This window comes from Theileria annulata, chromosome 4, assembly GCF_000003225.4.
Source record: "Theileria annulata chromosome 4, complete sequence, *** SEQUENCING IN PROGRESS ***".
NCBI classification, from domain to species: domain Eukaryota; phylum Apicomplexa; class Aconoidasida; order Piroplasmida; family Theileriidae; genus Theileria; species Theileria annulata.
The window spans coordinates 1,130,533-1,154,715 of NC_011098.1; the positions used below are offsets into that span (position 1 = coordinate 1,130,533).

General features: G+C 27.4%; 13 protein-coding genes across 13 annotated transcripts, besides 8 other annotated features; 6 read left to right on the plus strand and 7 right to left on the minus strand.

Annotated features, from left to right (window-relative positions):
- Positions 1-67: 67 nt before the first annotated feature.
- On the minus strand, positions 68-1,373 carry TA09075 (methylase-like protein, putative; the record flags this gene model as incomplete). Its single annotated transcript, XM_948123.1, has 8 exons — positions 68-139; positions 170-238; positions 268-300; positions 366-473; positions 516-744; positions 773-911; positions 1,106-1,211; positions 1,281-1,373. 8 exons carry the CDS (start codon positions 1,371-1,373, stop codon positions 68-70), a joined length of 849 nt encoding a protein of 282 aa, XP_953216.1.
- Positions 1,374-1,465: 92 nt separating this feature from the next.
- TA09080 (uncharacterized protein) lies at positions 1,466-2,044 on the minus strand (the record flags this gene model as incomplete). Its single annotated transcript, XM_948124.1, has 1 exon — positions 1,466-2,044. One exon carries the CDS (start codon positions 2,042-2,044, stop codon positions 1,466-1,468), a length of 579 nt encoding a protein of 192 aa, XP_953217.1.
- Positions 1,838-1,906: a sequence feature (2 probable transmembrane helices predicted for TA09080 by TMHMM2.0 at aa 5-27 and 47-69).
- Positions 1,955-2,044: a sequence feature (Signal anchor predicted for TA09080 by SignalP 2.0 HMM (Signal peptide probability 0.069, signal anchor probability 0.899) with cleavage site probability 0.022 between residues 30 and 31).
- Positions 1,964-2,032: a sequence feature (2 probable transmembrane helices predicted for TA09080 by TMHMM2.0 at aa 5-27 and 47-69).
- Positions 2,045-2,309: 265 nt separating the features above from the next.
- On the minus strand, positions 2,310-2,851 carry TA09085 (sybindin, putative; the record flags this gene model as incomplete). The annotated part of the gene is made up of 3 exons (XM_948125.1): positions 2,310-2,497; positions 2,530-2,746; positions 2,801-2,851. 3 exons carry the CDS (start codon positions 2,849-2,851, stop codon positions 2,310-2,312), a joined length of 456 nt encoding a protein of 151 aa, XP_953218.1.
- Positions 2,852-3,628: 777 nt separating this feature from the next.
- TA09090 (uncharacterized protein) lies at positions 3,629-4,993 on the plus strand (the record flags this gene model as incomplete). Its single annotated transcript, XM_948126.1, has 1 exon — positions 3,629-4,993. One exon carries the CDS (start codon positions 3,629-3,631, stop codon positions 4,991-4,993), a length of 1,365 nt encoding a protein of 454 aa, XP_953219.1.
- Positions 4,994-5,346: 353 nt separating this feature from the next.
- TA09095 (uncharacterized protein) lies at positions 5,347-5,649 on the plus strand (the record flags this gene model as incomplete). Its single annotated transcript, XM_948127.1, has 1 exon — positions 5,347-5,649. The coding sequence occupies one exon, from the start codon at positions 5,347-5,349 to the stop codon at positions 5,647-5,649; it is 303 nt and encodes a 100-aa protein (XP_953220.1).
- Positions 5,407-5,475: a sequence feature (2 probable transmembrane helices predicted for TA09095 by TMHMM2.0 at aa 21-43 and 58-80).
- Positions 5,518-5,586: a sequence feature (2 probable transmembrane helices predicted for TA09095 by TMHMM2.0 at aa 21-43 and 58-80).
- Positions 5,650-6,152: 503 nt separating the features above from the next.
- TA09100 (uncharacterized protein) lies at positions 6,153-8,476 on the plus strand (the record flags this gene model as incomplete). Its single annotated transcript, XM_948128.1, has 6 exons — positions 6,153-6,311; positions 6,365-6,560; positions 6,609-6,704; positions 6,754-7,092; positions 7,197-7,882; positions 7,952-8,476. The coding sequence occupies 6 exons, from the start codon at positions 6,153-6,155 to the stop codon at positions 8,474-8,476; spliced, it is 2,001 nt and encodes a 666-aa protein (XP_953221.1).
- Positions 8,477-8,546: 70 nt separating this feature from the next.
- On the minus strand, positions 8,547-10,903 carry TA09105 (valyl-tRNA synthetase, putative; the record flags this gene model as incomplete). The annotated part of the gene is made up of 2 exons (XM_948129.1): positions 8,547-10,672; positions 10,705-10,903. 2 exons carry the CDS (start codon positions 10,901-10,903, stop codon positions 8,547-8,549), a joined length of 2,325 nt encoding a protein of 774 aa, XP_953222.1.
- Positions 10,904-10,942: 39 nt separating this feature from the next.
- TA09110 (uncharacterized protein) lies at positions 10,943-15,232 on the minus strand (the record flags this gene model as incomplete). The annotated part of the gene is made up of 1 exon (XM_948130.1): positions 10,943-15,232. The coding sequence occupies one exon, from the start codon at positions 15,230-15,232 to the stop codon at positions 10,943-10,945; it is 4,290 nt and encodes a 1,429-aa protein (XP_953223.1).
- A 613-nt stretch (positions 15,233-15,845) lies between these two features.
- Positions 15,846-15,932: a sequence feature (Signal anchor predicted for TA09115 by SignalP 2.0 HMM (Signal peptide probability 0.179, signal anchor probability 0.776) with cleavage site probability 0.092 between residues 29 and 30).
- TA09115 (uncharacterized protein) lies at positions 15,846-17,293 on the plus strand (the record flags this gene model as incomplete). Its single annotated transcript, XM_948131.1, has 5 exons — positions 15,846-16,088; positions 16,163-16,270; positions 16,301-16,511; positions 16,578-16,730; positions 16,809-17,293. 5 exons carry the CDS (start codon positions 15,846-15,848, stop codon positions 17,291-17,293), a joined length of 1,200 nt encoding a protein of 399 aa, XP_953224.1.
- Positions 15,882-15,950: a sequence feature (1 probable transmembrane helix predicted for TA09115 by TMHMM2.0 at aa 13-35).
- A 112-nt stretch (positions 17,294-17,405) lies between the features above and the next one.
- Positions 17,406-19,017, plus strand: TA09120 (uncharacterized protein; the record flags this gene model as incomplete). Its single annotated transcript, XM_948132.1, has 6 exons — positions 17,406-17,616; positions 17,688-17,874; positions 17,964-18,253; positions 18,376-18,506; positions 18,585-18,702; positions 18,794-19,017. The coding sequence occupies 6 exons, from the start codon at positions 17,406-17,408 to the stop codon at positions 19,015-19,017; spliced, it is 1,161 nt and encodes a 386-aa protein (XP_953225.1).
- Positions 18,844-18,912: a sequence feature (1 probable transmembrane helix predicted for TA09120 by TMHMM2.0 at aa 330-352).
- A 128-nt stretch (positions 19,018-19,145) lies between the features above and the next one.
- Positions 19,146-19,889, minus strand: TA09125 (small GTPase (Rab family member), putative; the record flags this gene model as incomplete). Its single annotated transcript, XM_948133.1, has 1 exon — positions 19,146-19,889. The coding sequence occupies one exon, from the start codon at positions 19,887-19,889 to the stop codon at positions 19,146-19,148; it is 744 nt and encodes a 247-aa protein (XP_953226.1).
- A 563-nt stretch (positions 19,890-20,452) lies between these two features.
- On the plus strand, positions 20,453-22,016 carry TA09130 (uncharacterized protein; the record flags this gene model as incomplete). The annotated part of the gene is made up of 2 exons (XM_948134.1): positions 20,453-20,881; positions 20,928-22,016. The coding sequence occupies 2 exons, from the start codon at positions 20,453-20,455 to the stop codon at positions 22,014-22,016; spliced, it is 1,518 nt and encodes a 505-aa protein (XP_953227.1).
- A 37-nt stretch (positions 22,017-22,053) lies between these two features.
- Positions 22,054-23,981, minus strand: TA11045 (cyclin, putative; the record flags this gene model as incomplete). Its single annotated transcript, XM_948135.1, has 11 exons — positions 22,054-22,121; positions 22,238-22,292; positions 22,323-22,395; positions 22,582-22,677; positions 22,708-22,817; positions 22,993-23,096; positions 23,197-23,294; positions 23,325-23,398; positions 23,464-23,579; positions 23,658-23,802; positions 23,961-23,981. The coding sequence occupies 11 exons, from the start codon at positions 23,979-23,981 to the stop codon at positions 22,054-22,056; spliced, it is 960 nt and encodes a 319-aa protein (XP_953228.1).
- Positions 23,982-24,183: the final 202 nt, after the last annotated feature.

Here is a 24,183-nt window from a genome sequence, read left to right on the forward strand (position 1 = left end):
AATATATTATAGATACATTAATTAAAATGTTTATAAAATTAATTTTAGAGTTTAAATTATACCAATTTTAAGATATAGTTGATTTGTAAAACTTAATTATTGATAGTTCTTCACCAATAACCTTCCTAGTTCCAATAATCTAAACAGAAATTAATAATTCCAATTTTACTTTGTAGTGAAACTCGTTTTCTTTAATTAATTCTAGAATTTCATTTATTTTATTTCTCTTTTCAACCAACTAATTAATTATTAATTTATTCCAATTACCAAATACACAAATCCTCCAGATGAAATGTATTTCTGAACATTATCATGAAAATATTTAAATAAATTATTATGTACAATTAACTGAATAAATAAGATACGTCAACTGAGTTGATGAACCTAATTATGGTCTCAGAACCGTTAATTCCTCCATTCCATGCCTTATCAATCATATCACTAGTATCATCATCCGTTCCAACGACATAAGGCTAAATTATAATTACCATCAATATCGAAATTTAGTGTATTACTGGATTGAAAAAGATAAAGTCAAATTCAACGGGTCTTAAATTATTGAAAAGGTCCATACAAACACATTCTGAGAAACTTTCTAATTTATTTGATTTAATCATCATAGATGTGCTTAATGTTCCGATTTTATTTATATCAGTTGATATACAAAGTGGTATATTATGCTCTTGAGCATTGTTATATTTGAAGAGGTTTAAAATGTATGTTGATATGTAACCACTTCCTGATCTATTCAGTATATAAAATAAAAACGAACCCGATTTCTAATATTAAAATTGGTTTTGATTTTAAAATATTCTTGAAATCTTTAGATATAACATCAACGAAAAAGAAAGTATCTTCACTTGGAATATACACATTGTTTTTATAATCTTCAGAATACACAAATGAATAATCTATACTATAAATATTATAACAATAATAAAAGTTATAGTTATATATGTATTAATACGTATTAGAAGTCATTGATTAGTTATCCTTTAATTTTGTAGCCGATTGTTTTAATAAAGTTCGATCAATTTCATCCTTCTAATTAATCAATAATTATTAAATTAAATTTTCAATTATATAATATATAATTGAGTAGTACTAATCAATAATTGACATACAATCATGCAATGGTGTAGCCAAGTAAATCTGTCGGAGATAATTTCATCCATATTCAACTTTTTAAGTCTCTGAGTCCAATAAAATTCCTAAAAATATTAGAATCAAATTTACATATTAATTGAGTAATTTGGTATTTGGTTAATTTGGTAACATACTTTTGTATATTCGTATAGGAATGGAAATGCTATGAATCCACAACATAAACGGCCTAAATACTTACTTTTACTCTTTGCTAATGTTGAAATCATTATATTAATACAAATTTATAAACTATTAAAATTAATTTAAATTAATCTTAAAAAACCCACACAAACTAACTAAAATATAAAAGAGTAAAAAATTAGTTCAAATCAATTAATTCTATAGATGGTTTTTTCTGTATACTTTCGGCGTCTGTGCTACGATTAACTGCCATAGAGTCTGAGTGAGTAGGTTCATGTAGATTAACCACACTGTTAGAATGTGTTCTTGATACATTTACGTATGGAGGAATTGGTATTTTCGCCTGAGAATCCATTCTCCTTGACACTGAATTATCCAACAATGGAGTTGTGTTGTCCTGGTCATTAAGATCATCTGAAGGAGATGCTGGAATTTGTGATTCAAAATGGTACTCGGTAAACATTCTGTACCTATTCTGACCTGTAGCAGGTCCATGTCTTCCTGCCATGTTAAGAACCCTCATAAAATAATGGATGGGATTAAACTTTATTACCCCGTTTAAATATAGAATAGATAAAACTACAATTATTAAGTGGATGATTCCTACTGCCAGGCAGGCTTTACTAGCTGCTGGAACCCTCTCGGGTTCCAACTCCACATTAAGTTTCCCAAACTTTAAATGTACCAACAATGCCTGAAATAATACAAAGTTAAATCCACTACTTAAACAAAATATATATCCAATTTTCTTCCACATTTTTAAATGCCTTAGTTCAAAGTACACATAGAAAACAAATTTAGTAACCAAATAAAATTAAAATTGTCAGTATGTTGAAATATCTTTAGAGTAGTTTAGGTATAATCTCAAGAGTAGTTCAGGTATAATCTCAAGAGTAGTAGTATCAAATATCTCCAGAGTATAGTAAATATCTCCAGAGTATAGAATCAAATATGTTTACAGTGGTTCAGGTAATCTTTATAGTAGTTTAGGTATAATCTTTAGAGTATAGAATCAAATATCTTTAAGTAAAATCTTTAAAATATAAAATAATTTGTTCATCAAATAATTTGGAACGTATAGGCATGTCAACTTTATGAAAAGGACATTTATGAACATAATCAGAATATAATTCATAAATATAATTTAACATAACATTTAAATGAGCTTTTGATGGTCCATTTAAATCACAAATCATAAATATACATAATCCTAAAATTTTTTATCAATTATATAAATTTTACCAGTTAAAGTTTCCAAACACTGTAAACGAAAATAATCAGAATCAATATTTGTAATACCTATAAATATTATTAATTTCATTGAATTACCTTTAGGTGATGGAATTATTGATATATTATTGTTAGAACATAATTTAACAGAAATTGTTGATAATCCATGTAATGTACTAGCTAAACGAATTATATCATTAGAATTTAATGTATCATTGCCACTTAAACACTAAAAAAATGATTAATAGAAGAAAATTGAATATAAATTAGATAAATTAGATACTTTATAATAAATTAAACATCCGTGTTTATTTATCATAAATAATGATAACATTGCTATTTATAGCATGGATATCAGAAACCAAAGAAATTGGTTCAAATTAATATAATAACATTACGATATATAAATTGTATAAAATAAGTTTAAAATAATTAGTATAGATTTTAATTAATAAAATTAATAAATAAAATGTTATAAATTGAATTTATTTGTTAATATTGTTGATTGAGTTCCCCACTGATATATTTAAAAATTATATATAGAATTGAGAATTAAAATTTATTAATAATTTATATATAATTTATATATAATTTAATAATATTAGAATATTAACTAGAAGAATTGTAATATGATTCTATAAATAACATTAAAATACATTTGATATATAAATTTAAGAATCAATTTATATATATAATTCAATTAATTATAATATCTTCTGTATACTTAGATATATCAAATATCTAATACATTATTAATAAAATCCTATCATTCATATTAATTGGATTCTATATTAAATTATCTTGAAAAATGAAATTTGATAATTAATTTAACATTTTTATAATATATAAATAAAATTAATTAAATAATAATTAAATGTGTAGAGAAATTTATGGTGTTGTATATATTCCAATAATTTTTATATAATATCAATTATTTATATATTGTATTATATTTTTTCACAACTTCTTTAATTTTAACAATTAGTTTAATTATTCTTTATTTCATTTATTTACACATCAGTGTGTCTACTTATATTACATCTAATTACTCTCTTATATCAATTTTTAACTTAATTTATCATTATTATTGTAATATTTTGTTTTTTAAATTATGTCTGCTGGATTGATTTGGGAACATTGTAAACTTAATGAAGAACTTAATAAATTAATTTCAATTCCTTATACATATGAATTTACTAATAATTTTACATATGATACAAAATTTGACTCTTTAAAGGATAACGAAGCAAAACGTGTATTATCAAATACAAATTGTTTTCGTAATGATGTTTATTCACTTCCACCCGGTGTAGATCCTAAAGTTACTAATCTTTATCCACTTTTACATCAAATATATACTGAAAGTCATTCACTTACGGAATATGATTTACAAAAATTAGCATACAATATACAAAACAATCATTCAAACACACATCAACACAATACTTATTACAAGGAATTTAATACTCCTTATAGGGATTCTAATGGACAGTATAGGGAATCAAATGGTCACTATAGAGAATCTAATGGACACTTCAGAGATTCTAATGTGGATATGTATAATTCATATAGAGACTGTTTTGGTGTATATAAAACACCTACATCTACTTTGAGGAATATATTAAATGATTATAGACCATATGATACAAATTATGGCGTTTCTGATCCTTATAAATATTCTACATTCACTAGTTATACAAGACCTCATAATCTTTTCAATACTAATTTATCAACAATTAAGTCTTCTGATACATCACAATATCATTTTGATCCCATAGATGTACCAACTGATACTATTCCAATAGATAAAAATCAAGATAATCCAATGGATAATCGCATGGATAATGTTCGTATGGGTATTCCAGTTGATAATCATATGGATATACCAATGAATAATCCAATGGATAAAGTAATACCAATGGAGAAATTAAATATGTTTAATACTCCAAATTATATAAAATCTGTTAATCATACGGATAATCTACAGTATAATAGAACATATAACAACGGACCTTATGATAATAGACCCTATGACAATAGGCCGTATGATAATAGACCATATGACAACCATAAACCCTATGACAGACCATATAATATATATAATAGTGTTGAAAATAGTGTAGATGAATTTAGAAAAGCATTTCAACCAGGAAATGAGTATAGAAATGAGTATACAACTGTAGAAACACCAATTCCTGATACAGCAAGATTAAACGATTATAATGATGAATTTGTTTCATCATTTCCATTTGAAAAGAGTTTAAATAATTATTTTAACAATCAGGATTATCCCGGTTATAATGATGAATATCCTTATGGGTATAATCGAGATCAGTATGGTAAGAACATGGAGTATGGCAAGAATATGGAATATGGAATGAATTTTAATCCCAATTCACCATTAAAATCAATGATGAATGATGATTATCAATATAATTATCATAAATATATTACACCTCAAAGACCATTTTATTAATTTCTTCATCTATAAATTTTATAATTATATATATACAATAATTATAAAGTTAATGTATAAAGTTAATTAGTAGTTAGTGGATAAACTGAATAGTTAATGGAGAATAAGTATTAGAGTTGAGTAATTTTAAAGTTATATATTTGAATATATTAAATTGGGAATATTTATTAGGAATCTATAAATATTATAAATTCTAATTAAATTAATGATAATAGTTTGGATAAATAATTAATAATTATTAAATAATAAATTAATAAGCCAATACCCTACAATAAGTACAATATATTATTATATTTGTTTTATTAAGTTTATAAATAATTTAAATTTAATATTAATAGATTTTAAATATAAAAATGTCATTTTCATTTAAAACATTATTTAACCGGATTAAAGGTGGGAGAGTTCCAACTGATGGGTCTCCTGTAATGGTTTACGCTTTGGGAGTACTAAATTTTATTTTATTTGGATTCGGTACTGCAATTAGCGGTATCATAAACGGCTGCACTGAGGATATCGCAATTGGATTCATGCAGTTCATCTTACCATTTGTTGGCTGGGTTTGGTCTGTGATTTGGGGCTTCCTAATGATCTCAGATAAATTCAGAGATTACAAATACCAAGGTTCCGACGCAACCCCTATCTATGATAATGTTTGATCATTTATTGATATTTGTACTATATCGCACCTAATAACCCATTTTTTCCAATACTTCTAATGTTATTAACATTTGTATATAATATTTTAATAATTTTTTAATTTATATGTTTTTTAATCAGTTTGTATGTTTTAACGAGTTTTGGATACTTCAAGTATAGTGCCACAGCTCATGCCACATCAATTTGATTCAGATTTATTTCCATATATATTTGTACATCGATATAATTTTCATATACAGAATTTATAATTTAGTGTAAATTTCAAAGTTTTTTAAAAAATTCCCATATATCTACTGAATTTTTATTTTCTAGCAGGATTTTTAATTATCTAGTTCAATTATAAAAATTAATACAAGATTTTTAAATGCTTATATCGGTTTTCACCTGTGTAAAATAACTCAATTTTAACCTGCAATATTTTAATTTTTTGTAAAATATTAAACTTTAGTAAAAGATTTTAAAATGACAGTTACCCATACGAATTAAGATAACATTCCTTAAAATGTCTTCTGGGTGTACTCGAATCTCCCAGCAAAACTACTATAGTACCCACAATGCACTCGTGGCTAACGTTGATGACCAGTCGGTCAGATTTGTACTACACGAACTGGAAGGTACAAGGCATGGAGCTCTAAGGATTTTCCCATTTTACGATATTCAGGTTTGATACCACTAAATTATACACTTTTATAAATATATTATAATATTAATTAGATGATAAAGAGATTATTGATAAAGAAATTATCATTGCCATTGACGACACGAGTAAAGGATTTAAGAATCCTTTATAAGGGTCAGGAACTACCAAATTATCGTACGATGGATTGTTATATTAATAACTCGAAACGAGATGATAAACTCTATTGGTGCCTTAAACAATCTCCAACGGGTTCTGGTATTCGTCCATTAGGTTTCTAAACAATATAATTACTGTTTACTGGGTTATAATATTGATTAGGAATGAAGATGAATTCGAAAATGCAAGATTTATTTAATGAAATCGCAATATCAATGAAGAATAACATTAAACCAAAACTAACACTTGATGGAACAGGTACAGTAACTCTAATTAACTAAAAACTTCACATTGAATTTTATATTAGGAGGAACATATGAAATACATAATAAGAATGGAAAGTGTGTTGGTATATTTAAGCCTTGTGATGAGGAGGCATTTACACCATATAACCCTCGAGGATATACTGGAACCATGAACCAGCAAGGATTTAGACCAGGTGTTTTATCAGGAGAAGGTGCAACTAGAGAAGTGGCAGCCTATTTGCTAGACTCTACTTATAAAAACTTCTCAAACGTGCCAACCACAATCATGGTTGAAATCGCACACCAGTCACTTAACAATTGCAATACCAATAACCTTACCAATAATTATCTCGCATTCAATTCCAATGCACTTACTGATTCATCACATATCAATTCTTATGGTAGACATTTACACTATTTTTAGATTAGTTTTAGTAATTTTGGATTTATTTTACTATATTTGTGATTTCCCTTTATGTATTTATGTGTTAATGTGGAATTTTAGGAAGTTTGGGTAGTTATGGTGGAGGAACAATGGGGAGTAGATTGAAGTGGAAGATTGGAAGTTTACAAGAGTTTGTGGTATCTAGAGGCACGAGTGGGAACTATAATTACAACTTTTTCAGTGTAGAAGATGTGCATAAAATCGCAATCCTAGATATTAGACTACTTAACCTAGATCGCAACGACTGTAATATACTAGTCACAAACGTTCCTCAATCGACAGGTGAAACAAATCCATATGGAAACATGCCTTATGGAGAGAGTGTAAGTGATGGTAGATACCATGTTAACGGTGATGGAGCAGAAAATTGTTCTCCAAATCACCAAAAAATCAAAGATGAGAAGTATAAGTTGGTGCCAATTGATCACGGCTTGATATTGCCGGATATAATTGACATTTGTGACTTGGACTGGGTATGGTATGAGTGGCCTCAATGTAAGGTACCATTTAGTGCTCAGGAACTTGACTTGATTTTTTCATTTAACGTTGATAAAGATATTGAGCTTCTAAGGAAGTATTTGCATATAAGAGAAGAGTGTTTACGCACCATCAAAGTGACGACAAAGTTCCTCCAAATTGCAGCATCAATGAATTTAAATTTGTACCAAATTGCCACAATTATTGTCAGACATGATATTGATATTCCATCAGAAATTGAAATTATCATCAAAAAAGCTATTGAACAGGTTCCAATCATCTATACCATAACCAATTATATACCTATATAACCAATTATATACTATAAAAATTTGTAGGCATATAAGATGAGTGATAATACAAGTATTATTAGTAGGAATAGATTAGGGAATATAATAGATTTGATGGAAAATAGTTTGAACCCGATTCTGAGTGCAAAGGACCAGTCTGAGAATCCAGCTATACAACCAAATGATACAGAAGATGAATTGAGTCCAGTGGATTTGGACTTGTCTGAGCTACCCTCTTCAACGTTTTTTCACTATCCGACATACACTGAGAGTACAAGTGAGCGGGACAAGGTTAGAACACATAGTAGGAGCACCATAAGAAGAATCAAGAGGAGCACGGTGACTAATAACACATGGTCAATTACAGACTCTGGAGGACATGCGATTCTAATTGAGTGGGACTACAAGTTTAATAACTTGTTCTTCAAGATACTGGAGGAAATGCTCGTGGGAAATATCCAACGACTACACCCAAACTGGGCCTCTTACCCATTTAATGGTAATAAAAAACACCTGTATCAGAAAAACCAACAAAACAATACTTTACCATTTAAAACCATTTGGTTCAACTGATTTCCCACATAACTATAATGTACTAATAGATATGTACATTAGATATTTTACATGTTGATGTTTGGTAATTTTACATGTAGTTGATCTTTGGTAACTTGTTGTAGGTTAATTGTATCAAGTAATTGATGTAACTGGTGTTGAATTTAGTATTTAATTTAGGGTTAATTTTAATGTTTAAATCATCTTGACCGTTTTTTACCAACTTTCTAACATTAGTAACTATGTTTACCAGTTCTTCAAATAACTCGTTTGATTCTGTATCAAGATGTGGCCATTTAAACTCTTTAATAAAATCATTCAGCTTGAAATTATTTACAAATTCAGGTGTGAAGGCATAGATTATTGAAGCCAAATCACTAAAATATGGATCAAAATGTTCAAGATTTTGTACATTTGTGGATACACTTAGTCGTATAAGTGGTACCAAAAATTCTGAAAATACTTTAACATACTCGTTCAAATTTGTTATACAATTTGAAAATTCAAATTTCTTGATATCTTGTTCTATTTTATCAACTAATTTAAATAATTTACTCTTAATGATTTTTTCCAAATCAATTCCACAATTGTCATATTCGGGACTGGAATTAGGAGTTTCGAGTCCAGAATTAGAATTATTGACTATAGAATTGGAATTTTCCGGACTAGAATCGTAATTTCTGATTGAGTTACGGAATTTAAAAATTTGATAATATTTGAAGAGAATATTTTGATAATTGAAATTATTATTTAAAGGCTTGGTAAAATCGGAAGAACTACAAATTGAACACAACTTTAACCTTACCAAATTTGATTTAATCATTTCATCTGGATCATTAATATTGAACAATGTATGATCAAAAGATGTTTGTTCTGACTCCATTAAATCCTTTAAAACTAGAGTGTTTTGATGTGATTTGCTCATCTTTTTACCAAACTGGTCTGATACCATCCCGTGTAAATATATTTCATTGAACAATTTATCCTCATCAATGTTAGCACATACTAACAACATTTTCACTATCCAATTCTCCAATATATCATAACAAGTATAAAGTATACTTGTACCAGTCTTACCATTCCAGGTTATTATAGGCCATAATGATGAAGTAAACCATGTATCCAAGACTCTATTGTCATTTTTATCAACACCAATATCAATTATTGGCTTGATTCCCCACCAGGCATGTCTTGTAATACACCAATCTTTTATATTTTTCAGCCGATTATATATCATTGTTTTTCTGTTCTCTGGGTACACATTGATCTTATCCAACGACTCTAAAGCTTTCTTTGAAAGTGTTTTAGTATCCAATACATATTGTAATACTGGCAAGATAACTACTTTGCCATTTATATCCTTGGTATATTTAGGGACTTCCATAGTAACATTAATGGTTTCATTGAAAATATCCTCAACCTTTGAATTTAATAACTCGTTCCAGTCGAGAATAACCATTTCATCATCTGGATTATAATAATTGTAACCGTTACTTAACATTAGGGCCATGTTTTTATTCTTCAGAAAATTGGGAATATTAATTTCATTTGAAATTGGTATAATTGGAACTCTACGCTTAAGATTTGGTAAATCAACCTGATGATCTTTTAACTGTTGAAATATATCATTTGGAACACCAAGTGCAGTTGTGGCATAATAATACTCTTGAAACGGAGTACACACTTTTAAATTAATTTTATCTCCATTTACATCCTCAAACTGCTTATCCATAACATGTAACGTAATGTTTTCATTACTGTAGTGTATATCTGATGAGCAAACAGGTATAAACTTGCCATTAATATTCACACAATGTGTTGGCCAATACTTTTCCTTAAGTAATCCTAGTGTTTTGAAACGCTGTAAAACTGAGTTTGCCAGTGATTCAACATGTTTATCCATTGTGAAATGGCCGTATTCCCAATCAATTCCAAGCTTTCTTATATCCTCCAGATGTCTGTTTCTGATATTTTGGCACATTAATTTTGCCATTTCCATCTTATAAGAACCACTAGGTAAATTTGGATACGTGTTATCAAACACTTTTTGGAACGACTGGCCGGCATGATCGTTGGAGAAGTTGATGTTGACATCAAACCCTTTGAGTTTCAGGTAATTTTTGTACACATCGCAGCATACTACGTTAAGAAGGTTCCCTACGTGCAAATCTCCCGTGACATTAGGCGGCGGTGTTATTATCCTTACCGTTCCTTCACCTATAATATAATTATTGTGTTTAACTGTTTACTTTTATCATTATTCAGTGAATTTTCTCCTTTTGTAATGGAATCTGATATAAAAGTGGAATCATATAGTTTGTTGACTGAACCATGCGATAAACTCGTAGAATCTTGATTAATATTAAAATTTAAAAAATTATGATTTATGAAATTATATGTTTTAATACATGAAATTGACTTTATTATACATATTAATATTATATTCATACTAACTATTCCACACATTTATGTACGTGTAAAAAATAATCACATTAGTGGGTACAAAAGGTTATGTATTTCTTTTCGTTTTCTTATAATTGAGCAGAGTACTGCATTTTGATGGTACATATCTTTGAAGAGGTCTCTCATCATAAGCACTTGTAATCTGAGTTTGATTAGTAATTTCAGGTTCGGTCCTACAGCATTATGTAGTAGAGAATGTTCTTGACATAATGCTATATAGTCAATTGGTGTGTAAAAATCCAACACCAATTTGTTCCTTAATGCACAGTTGCCATGAAATCTGTTACTACAATTTTTCTTGAAACATTTAATCATTAATCCATCTGTTTCCATACATATACAACAATTTGTTTTTTCATATTTTCTATCATTGGTTTGTTCAGATGTTGTTGTATCAGTATTTAGTTCAGAGGTTGATCTATTAGTAGTGAGTTCACTTGTTCCATCACCTTTAACTTCACCAGTCCCATAGTCCTTAACTCCATCCACTCTATCACCCTTAACTCCATCCACTCTATCACCCTTAACTCCATCCACTCTATTGGCATTTAATTTTATTAGATTTTTATAATATCTTCTATAACAAGTATTGAACTTGTTATTGAATAGTATATAACAAATCACATGATAATAACTTGTATGATTGGTGTGTTTGATGAGTATATCATCACCTAAAAGGCATAGAAAACAGCGCATATTTGTACTACCTGTTACACATTTTACACACTTGAAATTAGTTCCAATTTTAAACGGGTAGCAATGTCGATGTAGAATTAGACCACAGTTAATGCAGTTAGTTTCACAACCTTGACATTTTATATACTTGGTATAGGTTCCACAATTATTTGAATGACAAATTACACATTCTGCAGGTGGTTGAACTGGTTTTGTAGCTGCTGGATCAACTCTAGTTGGTCTTTTCTTATCACTTATAATATCTCTATTCAAATAGTTACTTGCTCTATTAATTATTAAGTTACCACCTGAACAGTTATTACAGTATACACTAATTGTCTTGTTTTGTATTGTAAATTGGAATCCTTGAAAGAATCCACAGTATGCATGAAATTTAATATTACAATTTATACAACATGACATCACTCCAATCTTTAATCTACATACTATACATTCAAATTCTTCATCCATACTCTTAGAATATCCATATCTCATATTTTGTGAATAGGTCAGATTAGTATTTTGATTCTTCAGATTATCCATAGTTTGGGTATACTTAAGAGTATCCGAGTGTTGATTCTTCATATTATCCACACTTTGATTCTTCATATCCATACTTTGATTCTTTGGATCAATACTCTCATGAGGTATAACATTTGAATAATAATGTAAAATGAGACATAAATTATGGAACCAGTAATCAGAAAGTTTTATAAAGACACCACCACCTCGTTTACATAAATTACATAATATCGAGAATTTCTTGAATGTAATCTGGTTTTGTTTCTTCTCATGTTCACATCGGTTACATAAATATTCGGCATTATTCTTCTTGTAGACATTATAACAATATTTATGCACATATACTAAACATCTTGAACATTTAAATAATGTATTAATATTATTTTCTTCTACATTAAAACATATTTGGCAACGTTTTATCAAATCAACATCTTCCAAATTCATTACATTAAATTCATTCTTAAACACATTAGAATTAGTACTAGATGCCGAAGTGGGTTTGGATGTGGATTTAGTACCAGATGTGGTACCAGGTATCGTACTAGATTTACTATTAGAATTAGTACTGGGTGTGGTACCGGACTTACTATCCTCTCTTAAATCAATTGTATTGAATAATTTTTCTAAACTTTTTAATAAATAATAATTGTATTCATTTTTATTATATTTGTTAATTGTATTTTGTAATGCCGTATGTGTATTCTGATCCATTTTCAAAGTTATATCATTCAATATACTATTGGATAAATTAACCTTTAATGATAATAATTCTCGGTTAGTATTTTCAATTTCTCTATTAATATAATTAAACTCATGAAATAATACATTTCTCTCTACATCTTCTGTATTATTATTTACTGTATATTCATATTTAAGTGGTGTTCCATTATTAATATTATAATTAATAATTTTATTCCAATTTATTGTATTTAAACCTATGATTTCATTATTTAAATTGAGATTTAGACCTGAATTAGGATTTAAACCAACGGATAGACCAGGATTTGGATTTAAATTAGGATCTAGAGAATTTGAATTTATGTTTGGATCTAAAGAATTTGGATTAAATGAAACACAATTTGATGAATTGATAAGTAATAATGAGATGTTATAATGTGTTATTTGTAATATTGAACGTTTCAATATTTCAGATTCAAAATGATTTAATGGTATTGTCTTGATCAACTTTAAACCTAAATCTGAATTAAGAACTTCTGTATTCCCACTATTAATTATATACTTGACATCATCATAGATATTATATACATCATTAAAACGGTCTATATACCATAAATCTCCTTTCAATTGACTTGGTGAATTTAATAAACTACTATTTCCATCTTCTGGCTGTACTATTTGATATATCAACACATGATTATTAATATTATTTTCAAATAAAATGTATATAAACTTGTCTCGGTCTAAATCTTCTATTGGTATCAAACATTCATCCACACTATTGGAATTTACACTAATTATAAACTTTAGTAAATTAATTATATTGGAACAATTGTTTAATAATTGTTGTTGGAAACAATAGTTTAACTCGTGTACACTTGTTATATTATCAAAAAGGACACTATTTAATGGTAATAATGTTTCTCTTTTTGATACGTTGATCATTTGACTTATCAAGTCACCTTCAAGTTTTGCATTGTTTCCATTAAATATATCCAATTTATTCCATAATACTTTCTGTACTTTCATCTCAAATAATTCATCCAACATATTCTCATCTTTAACATCATTTTTTATATCATTTTTTATCATATCCGTGTTCATAGGATTCTTTAATGAGTCATTCTTTGATGGACCACTCTTTATAGTATCCTCTGATGAACCATTCTTTATAGGATCTACTCGACTAATATTTGGTTCATTTTCTATATTAATTTCATCTGTTTCAATTGATACATTTCCATTTACTTTTAATTCTGATCCATCTCCATCATACTTAATTTTCTTTACAGAATCCATTAATCCTCTGTCATACTTTGGATCCATTAACCCCCTATCATACTTTGTATCTATTAATCCTCTTTTATAATTAGATTCAGTAGGTTTGAGATTAAGTGGTACAGAATTTGGTTCTGGTATGTGAGGTACAAAATGTGTAAATTGATATGGTCTATTAATTATAAAATTATGAATTACATCATTGATATCTTTAGTATTATGTTTATTACAAAATATACCTTTAAATAGTATTACTCCAGACTGATTACGAGTATACACATCACCCAATGTTATATATTTATAAATTATTGAATATCTTTTATTTGTTTTTTTAACTTTCTGGTTAATAATACATCTTGGATGGAGTAATTGGTCACACTCCTCATTACTGCACTTAATTAACACACCTTCGGATTCATTACAAATTACACAGACTAGAGAATTTTTCTTATTATTCTCATTATTTGATAGGATGAATTTACTGAACTCATTTGGATTGTTGAACATTAATGTGTTGGTAAAAAACTTACTAAGTTGTTCATAACAGTATAGGGAACAGAACGGGTGATAAAACACGTCTCCTGAGTTAATTATCCCATTATAGTTATTACATATCACACATTTTATTCTTCTTACTGTGTTCTTTTTCTTATTTTTCCTGTTATAGCATATTTTACAAATATACTCATACTCCACTATTACATCTTTTGTATCTGAATTTGTTACTCTGTTTATTGGTGTTAAATGTGTTATGATGTTGGTAAAATTTAATAAACAATACGTGTGCGATTTAATGTTACAATATTTACATGTGGAAACTGAGTGTATAGAATTATTTAATTTGGTATAACAGACGTCACAGTTTCTATTAATTGCCTCACTAATATCATCCTCAGTAACATATTCTAATGGTGTTATATCCGTTAAATTAGTAACATTTGATTCTAAATCTATTGTTGATTTTGGTTTACGGAATATGTTATCAAAAACTGAATGATAAAAGTTGAAATAATTTTGAGATAAAAACGATTCGTTTAAGTTATTGTCAAATTTATAATTATCATAATGGATTAATGCTGTGACGTATTTTGAACGTTGTTCATTTATATTTGTGTTGTCTAGCTGGCTCTTTATCTCATCGTCCAGTTCTTTCTTTAACATAGTATTTTAGAAAGTTTATATTACAAATTATGGTACCAAAGAAACATTTTCTGCGATTAGATAAATTTACAAACTTTAACAAATAAAAATATTATATTAAAAATAAAATACAATTATAGAAATAAACTAAAAATTTTCTATATATGATGTTGAGTACCCAATTTGGAAAATAACATTAAAAAATGTGTTTTTAACATTTTAAATGTAATATAAATGAAATATTTTAACTTGATTTTAATTAATTATTTTAATATTAGTTTTTTATAATTAAATTCTAATTAAATTGGATAATGTGTCAGATGATGGATTCTTTCAATATTTTTAAAAATTAAAATTTATATCTCTAATAAATGCATTCAATAATTATTTTTAATTATTTCTTTATTTAAAATCTTATAACTCGTTCATATAGCCTAAATTTAGTATATCTAACTGCGTCTCCTTTCTCGTACCCTTTTAATAGAATCTTAATTAGATATTAGATTTATTTAAAATTTAATCTAATTTATAGTAAATAAATAGATTAAAACGATTTTTATGATTTTTGTCTTAAATTATTATTTATCCCCGCAAATGTACTTTTGAATCATATTAGCATACTAGAATTTCGATAATGGCCTCTATAGGCGTTTTTAGAAGCCTTCGTGCTTCACTTGTATACATTACAATTCTGTACATTATTCTCGGACCATCCTCAATATTCAATTTTCACAACATTTTTAACAACAGATTCTTCTTTGTAGACTCAGCAGTGACCGGAAACATCACTCAATGTGTCAGAAACAGCGAGAGACTTTTTGACGAAAAGTCCTGTGTCATGAGATTACACACCAATGTCGATGTTTCACATGGACTTGTACCTATATATACTATTAATTATATATACTAAAGTTATAGTGTATATATACAATGGTATAATTGTATTTTTAGAGGGAGTTCCATTACATATACAGAAGAAAAGACGACTTGTCCAAGGGTTTATATTTGATTTTAAAGACTTCAAACACAAGCGTTGCATATACACTTGACTATCAAACTGTATGAATTTACTTTGATATTATTTTGTAGACTGTACCATACTATTATACTGACCATACGGAAAACTGGACTTCTAGTGAGATTTCAGGCGAATTGAGAACATCTTGTAAACGAGTACAAAACTCAAAGTGTACTAAAACTGCTGATGTTCCTCCCGGCATTGATTTTTTGCCTAGTGTTTGCTGTATCTGTGGTGTCAATGTTCATAAATCCACTCCAAGAGCTAATTTCAGATGTTCAGGTATTTCTATATTCTAAAACTATTATAGTATTTTATTAATTATATAGTGTTATAATGTGTTTATAGGATTTGGTAGGAGAACAGTGTTGAGTATGAGTTGTCTTGAGGCGGGAGCTCCCTGGTATAAGCTCTACAAGACATCTTATCCACCACTTGTTAGCAGAAGTGTTACTGTCAACATATATAAATTTGACAGTTCTAAAGGCATTATGCCAGATGGTAATATTAGCAATACTACTATCTATTCAGCTTGTTAAATTACTGATCCTGATATATTCAGTTTAAATAATTCTTTAGTTTCATTGGAGGATGAAGGAAAGTTTGATAATTATGACTTTAAAAAGAGGCAGAAGAAAGACCCGGTTTTGAAGACTAGAGATTTAAGGTCAACTAGTAGACCCCAACCTTTAGATGAAACCTATTCAAGCAAAGAATTGGTTAAAAAAGAAGATGAATTACACCCAAATTTCAGACGTATCATCATTGATGATAATGTTAAAGAAGAGAAAATCGGTATTAAATCACTCTATTCTTACTCAGATAATCAATATTCCAATATTCCAATATTCCAATATTCACAATATACTAATATAAATTATTGTATAGACGATTTGGATGTGACGATATCTTTATTATCAAGTAATACTAAGGATGGATCAGCACCTCCTTTGTTTGAAAATTATGTTGCAATACCATCATTTCCAAGAACTAACGAGACTGTTAAAGGGTCATCACTCATGGTAATTTTAACATTCCATTCGAATGTATTGAATATTTTGTAGGATAAATGCGAAGATAGTACTTGGAGTAAAAAACCTGAATGCCCTAAATGTAACAAAATACCTCTAAATAGTTATATACCTAGTCTATAGAGTATTAATATGATGTATAGATATGAATCCTAGCTTGTGTAATATATGGCGTTGTACATTGAATATGAGAACTGTGAAGAAGAGTGCAGTAGATCCCAGTGGAATGACATGTGATAAGATTGGTTTAACTATGAGAAGATGGGCGAATCAGGAAGAGGTTTGCAGTACCAGGCCTGGAACATGTTTAAAGAACCAGATGAAGTGGTACCTTGAACAGGAAAAAGATGATGTAAGTTAATGATGAAATATTTTCTTTAGGCTAAATTACCTAAACTTTACGGAGTTGAACCAACTTTCACTGCAGTTAAAAGGGACCTATCACTCCCAGCAATTAAGGAACCAAATAAAACGACATTGGATGACCCTAATAGAATACATACACTCACTTACATTCACTCGAATGATGATGTCACTAGACTTAAAATTGATACTTTCGACGCTACAGTCACTGAGATCATCTCAGACTTTCCTGGATTCATCGTTTCAGCTAAGTAATAACCATCACTAGATAATTCACTAAATAATTCACCAGATAATTAACTAGATAATTATAGTTTATATTGTAATTATATGATTGTAGAATTGATGGCGAGTGTGAAGTATCCTCATCAAAGAAGTGTAATATGGAATTGGATGTTAAGAATATGGGTAAATTTATACGTTTTAATAATATTTTAGGTGTTAAAAAATCAGACTATACAATTAGAGCCACTTGTTTTGATGATCCTATTCGTAGGAACCCAGTTGCTACTATTTCTGAAACTGTAATCAGTATTGATGCAAACAAAAATAAAACCACTTCAATTCCAATCAAATTAACTGGATCCGTCTCTACACAAAAAGGATACTGTGATATTATACTTCTTTCCGGTAATACAATAACTCCATTAATTACCATACTAGATTATTTACCATACTAGATTATTTACCATACTAGATTATTGAATATACTAGATTAATTATAGTAATGTGTTTGTTAATATGTAATATAGGGAAGAAGGATACATTGGATAGTGTAAAGATAGATATAAAGGTGAAAGTAAAGGAGAAACCTATTGGAGCTGATCCACAGCATAGAGCTCAGAATGTAGTTGGAGAACGAAACCCACAACATAAAATTACCGTACCTCCAAAACTAGTCATACATATAACTTTATGATTATTTATCCTCTGGTATGTGTTTAAAATAATAATTGTTTAGATTCAACCAACACAACAACATGACGGAAAAGATTCAACCACCAAAAAAACCGATAAAAAAGATGATGAACCAAAATGTAGATGTGCTTCATGGAATATCTTTTGTATGCTCATCAACTGTACGTTTACACTAATAGATTAGATAATACATTAGATAATAGATTAGATTAGATAATTTTATTAGTATATTAGTATAATAGATGATTATAGTTAATTTGTGTATATCATCTTATGTAAGTAAGGTGTTGTTTTATGTGTTGATTGCGCTTGGAATTTTATTGCTTTTAATATTGTTACCGGTATTGATTCCTTTATTTGTGACGGTGTTCAAAGGTATAGCAGTTCTTGTTAAAATGCCATTTGAAGCCATTGAACAAAAAAGAAGAAACAAAAGGATGCTCGATAATACCAACATGACACTTGATGACTTTTAAATAATAATATTATACATGATATTCTATTACCTATATACTAATGTATATATACTCAATACACTATACACACTATACACTATTTAATACACTATACACTATATAATATCTTATATACTTAATATAATACATTATAAAAGATTACAGCAACTTTTCTTGTTGATTTTATCCTTATTATCATCTTTTAAGGGTTTAGATGATGATTTTGAGGTGTTGGTGGTTGATTTGTCCCATCTGAAGGGGTCTTTAGAAATCTCCTGTGACAGTAATTCAAAAACATAACTAATATTTTTTCCCGTTTTGGCACTAGTTTCAACAAACGAAATCGACTGTTCTTTAGCATACACCTTGGCGTTAGCAAGTGTTTGGAGTGTCTCGGGAGTAGTACCGAGCAAATCCGTTTTGTTGGCAACTAACACAATTATCGTTTCATTGTTGTTTGCCACTCGAATTTGATTCACCCAAAATGCCGCGTGTTGAAGTGTAGGAGGAGATGATACGTCAAGGATTACAATGGCGCAGGCCGCTCCTCTGTAATATATAGGTGCTATACTCTTGAAGCGTTCTTGACCTGCTGTATCCCAAATGTCAAACTTAATAGTAAAATTTTCGTCATAGTTTGAGGCAATACTTGAACTTCTTACCTCTGATTGCGATACACCATCTACTAACTTGTCATCAAACTTCCCATCAGTATTCAAATTAAGACGTTTCTGTACGTCTGAGCCGTCATTGTGTACTGTGTAAGTGAAGAACGCAGCTCCTATTGTCGAGTTTGTATTATCTGAGAACTCGCCCTTTGTTAACCTAACTGCAAAACTAGACTTTCCCACTGAAGCGTCACCCAGTAACACAGTCTTATAACTACGCTTCATCACTAGTTATTACACAATTATTACAAATCATATGTTAACCAGATAACAGTTAATAAACAGCTATACAGTTAGAAAAATTACAATATAAGATCACCTTTAGCAATAAATTGTATAGTTTTAATAATTTGTAAAGAATTTGAATGAATTATAAACCAAATTAATATTAGAAAAGCAAATTAATATAAGAAAATTAATTTAAAATCAATAGCCGAATTATAGCTAAAATTTATGATAATATATAATATAATACACTGAAAAATGATAAAAAGAACGAAATGATGTATATTAGTCAATGATAGACAAGTTAGTCTTAAGATTTGAGATATAATAAGAATTAATAAAATAATTAATTAGAAATTACAAATAACACAATGAAGAAGAAATTATATAGGTTAAATAGGGTTAGAAGTATGATTTTTGAATCCAAAGTGGTGCTTCTGAATGTGTTGGATTGGGTATGTTGTAGATAATTTGATTAATCAATCAAATTATGAATACGATTATTAATTTATATAATTAAACATTTGTTTAATTATTTAAAATTTTGTATTATAGTTTTTCATATGATGATTAGAATCCCAAATGCTTCACCTATTGCTCTTTTTACTAACTTTGAAACTAACTGTACTTGTTATTTCCATCCAAATGTTCTAATTTATACTCTACGGAATCGTATTGCTTATTTGGCTAGGAATCATAAGATTTTTAATTTTTCCCCTTTTAACCAAAATTATCAACATTTATCAAATAAAAATTATACACATAATAATTTCAACAATATTAATACTAATTTCAACAAATTTAAATATAGTTTTAATGATATTGATATTGATTTCAATGAAACTACTACCTGTACCGTTGGTTCGGATGGAAATAATTTATCAGAAAATTTGAAAAATGAAGTTTATCAAATTTTATATTCACTTTTAAGTTGTATTGATTATATTAAACCACAATCAACTTGTACTATACTCTTATCATTAATTAAACTGGTATACTTAATATTCACTTATTATATTCTAATTAATTATAATTTAGAGATTTTTTGATGAAGAATTAATAAAAATATTTATTGAGAATTTTAAATTTGATGAAGCTAATCCCAAGTCAATTTCTCTTTTTTTCCTCTCTTGTTCTAAATTATATATTAACAAAAATATACTCAAAAATATTATTAACTTTATTCTAAATACTATTAATACTAATTCTAATAGTATTGCTGATTCAGTATACCCTAATACTAATACTAACCCTAATCCACAACCTAATCTAGAATATAGTAAAAAAGATATAATATGTATATTAGGATCATTAAATAGAATAATTAATACTAATGATTTCAAATTAAAATCTTGTATATTAATTTTATATAATAAATTACTTGAGAAATTATCAAATTATTTGAAAGATTGTAATATAATTGAGTTGACAGAAGTTTTAGAATCACTTCATACAATGAATTCTAATGAATATTATACTAATGTTATTGATCATATTATGAACAATTCAAGTCTCATTACTTTTAATAATATTTATAAGATTTTTAAAATTATTAATACAAAGTCAAGATTAAAATTAAATAAACATTCTCTTAACAATCAATTGTTAATTCATTATTTGGATAAACTTCATATTAATGAATTGATTATGATTATTAATGATTTTAATATTTATACTACTGATGATTTTGTAATACAATTTTCTAATCAATTACTTAACACATTATATGTGAATAGTACTAAGGCAATGAATATACCCAGTAATCTGGGTACACTAAATCAGGATAGTTTGAATAAGAATTTGAAGAATCTAAATACTACAAACACTTTAAATACACTTAATCAGGATAATTTGAATAAGAATCGGAAGAATTGGGAAAATGTGAATATATTTGAGATAATAAAATATTATAATAGAAGATATGAAACATCAATATCAAGAGAATATTATTTAATAAATAAAATACTAAAAGGTATAAAACCAGAATATGATATAAAAAAAGTAAATGAAATTAGTAATTTGTGTGGATACATTTATGAAATATTACAAGGTGATAATTATAATATTAAAAGATGTATAATAAATAAATATATTATCAAATATAATTATCAATCCTTTTTTCAATAATTCTGTTTCCTAGTTCCTATTTACCATTTTCCAGTTCCTATTCAATAGATTTGTTAGTATAGACTTGGGAATAGAAACTTATTACCATACACTTGGGAGTAGGGACTAGATAAATTATTACCATATACTTGGGATTAGTATATTATTGTATTGTATTATAAATTTTAAGATATGAATCAAGTATATTTTCTATAGTATAATTATATAATATATTTTGTTACGTGCTTTAGATTGATTTAATTCATTTCTAAAGGCCAAAAACTCATTATATTCATCCTAATTTCATTATTTCTATATAATCATTACCATAATTGATTGTGTTAATGATAATAATTTCATTAAATTCTTTTCATCTCCATTCAATAATTTCAATACAAATCTGTTATACAATTAGTAATAGGAATAGTAATAGGAATAGTAATAGGAAAAGTAATAGGAAAAGTAATAGGATAAGTAGTAGAATAAGTATGGGAGAATTAGTATAAGGATTAGTATAGTAGAATTAGTATAGGAGAATTAGTATCCAATACTATAGTATAATCCCTATCTAATACTGTAAAGATACGATTCAATGGAGAGTATAGTTGATAATGAAGTATTTTTAATAAGTTGTAGAATTATTGATAATGTAAGTTGTGGTGGTGTATATAAGAAAGTTAATCTAAAGAATAATTAAATATTGTAAATTTACGATGGACTTTCATTCATTATTAATGCACTCATTTCTGCCTCTTTTAACATATATAATATTATACCAATATATTCATTTATACCATCCACATCAAGACTTTCTTTTATATACTATAGTAGTAGGTGTAGTAGTAGGTGAGGTAGTTAAGGGTAATTAGGTAGTTAAGGGTAATTAGGTAGTTAATTAGTAGTATTAGTAGTAGTTATAGTAGAGGTATTAGTAGTATCAGCTCCCTTAGTAGTAGGGGTAGTAATAGTAGTAGTACTGTTAGTAGTATGAAGATACGGAAATGAGAAGTTGTATTAATATATAAATAGAATCATTAAGATGTAAAATGTTCAAATTGAAATTTAATACATCACAAACTATAGATTCCATTTCAAATACTTCTAAAATTCAATTAACACATCATTAATCCAATTAACTAATCCAACTAACCAGTTAACACATAACTAATCTAATAAACTAATAAATTAATTAGTATAATACTTGTTATATTTAGATTATTAATTTTATATAATAATTTATCAATATAAACACTACGCCACATATCTTCAAGTTTAGTAGCAAGTGTAATACAAGTAAACCTAAACAATATATATTAAATATAAATTTACATTATAATTCTTGGATCATATTCAAGTAATGAACGTCTTAAATAAAATCTATTAAACAATACTAATGATGTTTCCTAATATATTATTACACATTAAAACTAAAAATAATATAGTTATTTAGTTTAGGTAGAAAAAAAACTTTAACAGAAGGTTTAAGATTATTTGAATTAACAAATTGCGATAATTGAAATGAATAATATTTAATAAGCCAAAGTTCATCATTAAAACTTGGAATCTTATATTCAAATTTACGTTCTACACATAAATTAATTATAATCAAATTAATTATAATATAATAAAATTAATTATTAAATTAATTATTATATTAATAACTTTGTAATAATTTAACAGCATTATTATAAGTGTTAAGTTGTATAGAATTGAGTTTATCAATGGAATCAATCAACCAATTCTTATAATGAGTAGAATTCTTGACCCAGTCAAACTCAATTCCAGACACATTATTTTTTTCTACCATCTAAATCAATATTTATAGAAATATTAATAATGATAGGTTGATTTTGAGCTAAATTTAGTTAATATATGGGGAATTAAAATTAACAATATAATTATGTTATATACTTTCTTATGTTAAAATGGATAATATAGGAATTAAAGAATTAAATTATTTAATACGTCATCTCGATGACAATTCATTAAATAAAGGTATGACCTAAATTGATCATATTCGTTTAGTCTTATCAGAATTGTGTAAAAGTAATAATGTTTCTAATATAATTAAAGAAGCCGCTCCTGAAATTTATAATAAATATGTAAGTTTTAAGCTAATTCTAATTAATTGGATAATTTCTCCTTAACTCAATGTTTATAATTGGATTATAAAATTTATAGGTGATAG